This window comes from Carettochelys insculpta, chromosome 1, assembly GCF_033958435.1.
Source record: "Carettochelys insculpta isolate YL-2023 chromosome 1, ASM3395843v1, whole genome shotgun sequence".
NCBI classification, from domain to species: domain Eukaryota; kingdom Metazoa; phylum Chordata; order Testudines; family Carettochelyidae; genus Carettochelys; species Carettochelys insculpta.
The window spans coordinates 10644060-10651529 of NC_134137.1; the positions used below are offsets into that span (position 1 = coordinate 10644060).

Below are 7470 nucleotides of genomic sequence, written 5' to 3' on the forward strand. Positions count from 1 at the left end.
ATGGTGCACCACATCCCTGCTGCCTGTTCCTTTTCGTCGTGTGAGCAGGACACTGGCAAACGTCTGACTAGAATGTGCCTGATTGCATCCCCTACTCCGTCTGCTTCTGGTCCTCCTGTTAAGTTTTTGGCTGAATTTCTTCCCCTATGTTCTCATTTAAGTACTAAATACATATGAGAGGTGGATATCAGTGGGAAACTTTCCCTGGGAGCAAGTAATCTCATAGCTGCCCATTGCAGGGCTTCTTCCACCTTCTTCTACAGCCTCCGGAACTGGGTCCTGGATACTAGGTCCTGGATACTGGGTGAGCTAGCCAGCAAGTCTGATCCAGTCTGGCAGTGCCAGTAATCCTATTAGTGGTGTGAATCCAAGATTTGTTTTTTGTTGATCTTCCTTGTGCTCCCAGGAGTCTCTTGACTTGCACTGAGAGTGGAAAGGTGCCCCACTAAATATCATCTAGTCTGCTGCTATTTTTCCTTTCAGGGAGGAAAATTCAAAACACCTTGGATCTGCCGTGTTCATTATGTCAGCTGTGAATGACACCAGAGGTGACTTTGCAGTGTTACTTCTCACTGGGATACCTGGGCAGGAAGATATGCATCTCTGGATCTCTGTCCCCTTCTGCTTAATGTATGTTATTTCAATAGTAGGAAATTCATTCATTCTGTTCATTATAAAAACAGACCCAAGCCTCCATGATCCCATGTACATTTTCCTTTCCATGTTGGCCATCACAGACCTTGGTTTATCATTATCCACCATGCCGACCACACTGGGACTTTTCTTGTTTAACACTAGAGAGATCAGCCTGGATGCCTGCTTTATCCAGTTATTTTTCATCCACTTGTTTTCATTCACTGAGTCTGCTGTGCTCCTGTTGATGGCCTTTGACCGTTTTGTTGCAATCTGCAACCCGCTGAGATATGCTTCCATTTTAACCCTGCCGAGAGTAGCCAAGATGGGGCTGGCCTTTGCCCTAAGAGCATTGGCTGTAATATTCCCACTTCCCTTTCTCCTTAAGCGCTATCGCTTCTGTCAAGCCAACATTCTGTCCCACTGCTACTGCCTGCACCAGGAGGTCATGAAGACAGCGTGTTCAGATATCAGCGTTAGCATCTTCTATGGCCTGGTTTTTACAATCTTCACAGTGTGGTTGGACTCAGTGCTCATCCTCCTTTCCTACGTGATGATCCTCAAAACAGTACTACGCATTGCATCCCATGCGGAGCGCCTCCGCGCCATGAGCACCTGTGTTTCCCACCTTAGTGCTGTCATCCTCTTCTTCACCCCTGTGCTTGGCTTGGCTGTGATACACAGATTTGGGAATAGCTCTACTTATCTGCTGCAGATTCTGATTGGCTACGTCTACCTGGTGGTTCCACCCCTGATGAACCCGATCGTGTACAGTGTGAAAAGCAAACACCTGCGTGCGAGGATAATCAGGATGCTTTCCAAGTGAGGGCTCAGTTCATCCCCCCAGTTCTTGTGCTGGTGACACAGGAGATGAAACCTATGGGCTACCTATTCTATCCCAGACTCTTATGTACAAGAAAGCATAAGCTACTGGTCTCCACTCTGTAGGGAGAGGTTCTGATGGGGGTCTAAGGCCTGGAGTAACGGGAGAGAGGCGGTCACCAACTGCTTGTACGTAGCACTGAGGGAAGGAGACCAAAGCAGCAACATTATTTACAAAGTGAGTCTGCCCATGGAGAGCTAGGGGGTAGATCAGATGTTGGCCCAGAAAGAACCATATCAGTGGCTTTGCCAGTCTCAGAATTCCTCTCAATGCAGTCAATAAGAGAAGGGATGTGGATGCTGTTTTCCATGACACCTGGCCTGCCACTACTCCATCCCTGGTTGAATAGGCCTTGAAGAATCTGCAGGAATGTTCTGCCTTCACAGTTCTGGCTCTGGGTTCTGTGTGATCCACAAATACTGCACCAGCCGTGAACAGGGGATATTCAAGGGGCCCTGAAACGCACACTTCACCCTCTTCCTCATCCAGATGTGTGTGACAGAATCATGTGAGAGTCCTGATTCAAGAGGGATCCCCAGGAAAACATTCTGGCAGCCTTCCTCTGCTCCCAGGTAGATGGGTTTGCACAGACATGTGGAGTTTACCCACCTCCCACTGTAAAGCCCTGTCAAGCCAGGGCAAAGCCGCATGTGTGAGTGAGGGTCTGGCACAAGGCCGGATTCCCTCCTCTTCCCCTTGGTTTGTACTGCTTCAGCAATGCAAAGAGGTGGAACTAGGCATCAGCTACCCTTCCCACCCAGAAGCATGGCTAGTTCTGGTCCCAGCCCCGCCTATTCACTGTAAGTCCCACCCGGCCATTTTTGGCTCTGCCCCTCTTATTTCCCCTTGAGGCCCCCACCCTCTAGTCCTCCACCTCCCTGAGGCTCTGCCCCTGGCTTGGACAGAAGCCAGAGCCTGACTTTGGTAACAGCTCTCCAAGGTGCCAAAGTCACTGTGAGGAGGGAACCACCTGACCTTAGCTTACAATTATAGGTAAGCCCAGTCCCCAGGCTTCTCTAATGTCCGCTGAGGAAGGGGGAGAACAGGCCAGTGAATTGAACTCCTGCAACTGGCTGATGGCCATCTCCACCTTGTGCAGTATAGAGGGAGTTTCAGAAGGCTGGTACGGTTATCTGGGCACGTCTCAGTGACTTAGTAGATCTGGGCTTGAATCCCTTCCTGTATGAGACCATGGCTGAACCATTGTCCTTGGCTGATCCTCTGCACAACTGTGTAATAGCCCTGCTTTTTCTCACAGCTGCTGCAGAAGAATAATTGTATTTGAGGAGCTGAGACCATAATTTGAGGGCTCTGTCATTGTCCCATAGAACAACACCTTTGCAATGTGTCTACAAAAGGCCTCTTATCCCAGCCTCCTGTGACTCTGGCTTCTGGGAAGCCCCAGGACTCCTGCTGCTCAGCATATATTCCAGTGTTACTGTGAGAATCCTGATAATTCTTTGCTAGCATCTATCTTTGCTGAAGGCCTATCAGCATTCGGAGAAAGTTCAAGTTGTATCCAAGATGAAGCTCCTCTTAAGACAATGATTCCTGGAGTCATAGAATTTAAGGCCAGAAGAAGTCTTTAGATCATTTAATCAAGAGGACCTCAAACTGGAGTGTGGGCCCCTGCTGGAGTATGTGTGTGAGGAAAGTATTAGGGAGGTGATCATAAGAAGCTTTAATGAAACACTCTTAGCGTCCCATTTTGCTAACGGCAATGAATAACCAGCAAAGCAGCTTCCTCCAAACAGACCAGGTCCTCGAATGGCACTGCTCGTTTGACTGAAGATAGGGCTGTATGTTTTGAAGGATTTCTGTTAAGTTTGCCTAACATTATACCAAGGTGTTGCCATCTGCATATGAATACATTTTCAATGGCACAGTGGGCAGGAATCATAACTGCAATTATGCTTTGACTCTTATTAGAACAATGACTCATTCATGCAGAAAAAACAAAAGCAAAACCTGAAGTGAAAAACAAAGTACTGGAACTGATTTAAGTGCAGCCCCACCCCAGCATAAATCAGTTTCGTATATGTATTTCTGTGGTGTAAAAGTTGTTGTTGCGATTAAATACATTCTGTTGCTAACTATTGTTAATAATTCTATAATGTTAATTGTTGTGGGGTTTATATACTACAGTTATTACTTTGTGAAATCAAAATGAGGGCCATGAAGCGTGACCATAAACTGCCTATTGTTATTGCCTCAGCCGCAAAGGGCCTTTTGATTCTGGACTGTGTCGGTTAGAACCAGATCGATTCAGTTTTCCCCACCAGAGAACATTCTGAGGGTTCCGTCTCCTCAGAGCTCTTCCTGCCCAAGACTCCCCCACCGCAGTGGTGGTTGTCCGTCTCAGTGAGCATGCGTGTCGGGTCTGCATTCGCATGCCATTATTAGCCACACTTAGGGGCAGTGCATATCCTGGTTGGATCTCCAGGTGGTTCAGACTATTGCTCTGGAGCACATCATCTGTTCCATGGTGAAGGAGAGAGAGAAGTCTATTTTCCAACTTTGTATTCACCAGCGATTCTGCAGCCTAGTGAAGATCATCATCCTAAAGGACGCCTCTTATTGAGGACTAACATCACTTGTTGGATCTCCCTTGCTTTCCTGCCTTTCTTCATGAGGGCTTTACATTAGCCCAAAGTTTGTAAGTTCCAGGCATTGCACCATGTACTCATGCCTGTGCAGATGAACGTAAAGGGGTCGTTTCCATTCAAGGTGTTTTCAATCTCCTTCTTTCTTCCTTTTGGCCAAGTGGGATAGTATGGGCCTGGCTTCCTGCCCCATTCGTGTCATGCTGGCACTGTTTTCACAAGGGACGCTCATTGTTTTGCTGTTTCAGTGCATTGTTTGTTGTATTAATTATATACAAAGTTTATCTCCCTTTCCCCAAAGTCTGTAATTGAATCCCTTCAATACTCTCATCTTGATTGCATTTGATTTCTTTTGTCTGTCATCTTTTCTTATTTACACAATGCTCGGGAGGGGCACACAGAGTAAGGTGAGAAGATATGGGTAGAGGTAAGCGTGACATCTCTCTGAGACAGGCTATATTTTTCCATCATTTCCCTTGGTGCCTATTCCCCTGAGGTAACAGTGTAAACTCTGCAAACATAAAGGAGGGGGGCATGATCAAAAATGTTTGAGATCCACTGATCTAGTCTGCCCTCTCCTATAGCAGAACTGCAGAATTTCACCCAGCAAGCGCCATGTTGAGCCCAATGACTTGTGTTTGACTGATGCATAACTTATCTTCCTCTAAAGCACATCTTCCAGGAAGGCGTCCAGTCCTGGTTTAGAGATATCAGTAGAATCTACTGCAACTAGATTGCATCTGCAATATTGCGACTGCAACTTACCAACTGTTATGGGAGTTGGTTCCACTGCTTCCACACACTCACTGTTAAATATGTGCATCTCATTTCCAAATTCAATTTGTCAGGCTTCAGTTTCTTGCCAAGTTTCCTTGTTACACCTTTCCCTGATAAATCAAAGAACCTATTGGTAGCTGGTACTTTTCCCTGTAAAAAGGCTTGTAACTGTCATCAAGCCAGTTCAATCTTCCCTGCTTCTCCTCCTTACACCCTTTTAATTCAGCCAAGACAGAGGAGGAGAAAGACCTGGGTGTATTAGTTATTCTCAGGATAGCTATCAACCATAAATGTGAAGGGATTGTGAACAAGCTTCATGAGATCCTGAAATGTGTCAGGTGATAAACAGAAGTACTGATGTTCTTACACCAGGCACTGGTTGAGATCTCTTCTGGCAAATTGTGTAAAATTCTGTTCACTGCCATGGAAGAAAGATGATTTCAGGCTGGACCAAGCGTGCTTAAGGGCTCACATGGTCAGGGAAATGGAGGTTGACTAACATGGAGATGGAAAGAGCTCATTTTTTGTAAGGTAACACAAAGCAGGATGAGCAGGGATCATATTGTTGTGTAAATACATCGGGGCATAAACATCTGCAAGAGAAATTAACTCCTGAAGGTAAAGGATGGTGTTGGCACAAGAACAAACGAGGTGAAACTGACCATAACATGAGGCCAGGAAACAGTAGATAGTTTCTGACCACCGGAGGAGGAAGGTTTTGGAATACCCACCCATCTGCAACGGGGGGCGGGGTGGAGGGGAAACAACCCAACTGGTTTTAAGATGGAGCTCAATAAGTTCATACAACAAATGATATGCCACAGCCACCTGCCATAGCTGCAGGCTGGGCTCACAGACCCAAGAGGTCTTTTCCAGGCCAAGTATCTGTGAGACACATTTACCCATTTTGCTTCACACTGAAAACTCATGTAGACCTGGCTGATGGATGTGTACCTCAGTAGATTGAGGAGAAAGCATGGCTCAGCATTATCGTCTGGAAAAGGAATTGTTCTTGTGCTCCTGTTTAATGACTTCACAGGAGTTTCTAGTAATCTGCCAGCTGCCCATCCCAATCACTAGTCCCAGAGAAGAAGGGTGATTCAGGAGTTAAAGTGCTGGCCTGGGACTCAGAAGAACTGGCTTCAGTTCCAGGCTCGTTCAGTCTTCTTCTGTAACCTTGGACAACTCACTTAGTATCTCTCTGTGCCTCAGCAGTTTGTGTTTTAATATGGGACAATGTAAACATGTACATCTGGAAAGAAGAGATACCAGCTATCCATACCAGATGGGGGACCAAATGCTATGAAGTGGTGTGATGTTATTGCATTTTAAAATGAACATGAGAACTGTTAACCACTGTCCTAAATTGCACCAAATTTTGTACAAGTGGGCCAAGCGAAGTTTCTAATGAAAGCTGGTAACTCACTAAATCAATTTATGCTGCATATATGCCTGTATCATTTTTGTATGTGAAGTTATAAGATTAGCACTGTATTTGGATTAAAAATATTAAAGTCTGGGAAACCACAATAGGAGGTGGGGCAACCTCCCAGTCATGTAAATCATCACTTAACTCTAATTCACATCTCAGGAATTGAACTGGATATGTTGTCTGGCATGCTGCCAATGGCACAATGCCCCAAAAAAGGGACATGTACAGGTGACCTGATCATATGATTTTCTGCTGCAAATGTAATCCCAGACAGAGAGGAACAATGGATTTGCCTCCAGATGGGAAAGGGTATAAAAAGGACCCTGAGACCCCTCCATTTTGTGTCCTATTTCCATGTTGTCTGAAATCACCAGCTTGGCTGCAATCTCCAGTCTACAGTCTGCAGACTTCAGTCCAGGAACACCTCTGCTATGAACTGAGACTAAAAATAATTGCTGACCCATCTTGAAAAAAGGATGCATTCCAAAGACTATTAAGATAGCAGCCTATGCCACCTCTGCAGACCTGCATAAAAGATTTACGACTCGTGTGCATATTTGACTGTTTTAACAATTATCACTCTCACCCTAGTCTTTCTTTCTTTTATTTTTATTAATAAACCTTTAGATTTTAGATCCTAAAGGATTAGCACAGTGTGCTGTTTTGGATAAGATCTAAGAATATATTGATCTGGGAATGTGGCTGGTCGCTCTGGGGACTGGAAGAACCTGTGTGGATTTGGTGAGATTGGTTTTCATAACCTCTCATCTGGGTAAGGAAAGGTACTAGTTGGGGCACCAGGGAAGTTGGAGAGCCTAAGGATTTGCTTGTGAACCCCCTTGCTCGCTAGGAAGGCAGAAGAGGTGCTCTTTGTGACTGGTTTGGTTTGTCCTATACTGTAGGAAACATGGGACTGTAAGTAGCCTGGTTGTAAGCAGTTTGCCCAGGTTCGGCTCTCTCAGCAGAGCCCAGGAAACCTCTATATACTACAAGTGGTGACTGAAAAAGACTTGGGGTTCCTAGTTGTTAATCAGATGAACCTGAGCTCCCAGAACAAGGCTATGGTAGGAAAGGAAGTGCAATCCAGGATATACGAGCAGAGAAATTTTGAATAGCAGGAGCAGAGAGTTTATTTTACTTCA

At 45.6% G+C, this 7470-nt stretch overlaps 1 protein-coding gene across 1 annotated transcript; it reads left to right on the forward strand.

The window, feature by feature from the left end:
* Window positions 1-523: 523 nt before the first annotated feature.
* On the forward strand, window positions 524-1459 carry LOC142003398 (olfactory receptor 51G2-like). Its single transcript, XM_074980320.1, has one exon. It carries the CDS (start codon window positions 524-526, stop codon window positions 1457-1459), a length of 936 nt encoding a protein of 311 aa, XP_074836421.1.
* The last annotated feature ends 6011 nt before the right edge of the window (window positions 1460-7470 follow it).

Coding starts and splice junctions, on each gene's coding strand:
- LOC142003398 (XM_074980320.1), top strand. CDS start 524: ATGTCAGCTGTGAATGACACCAGAGGTGACTTTGCAGTGTTACTTCTC.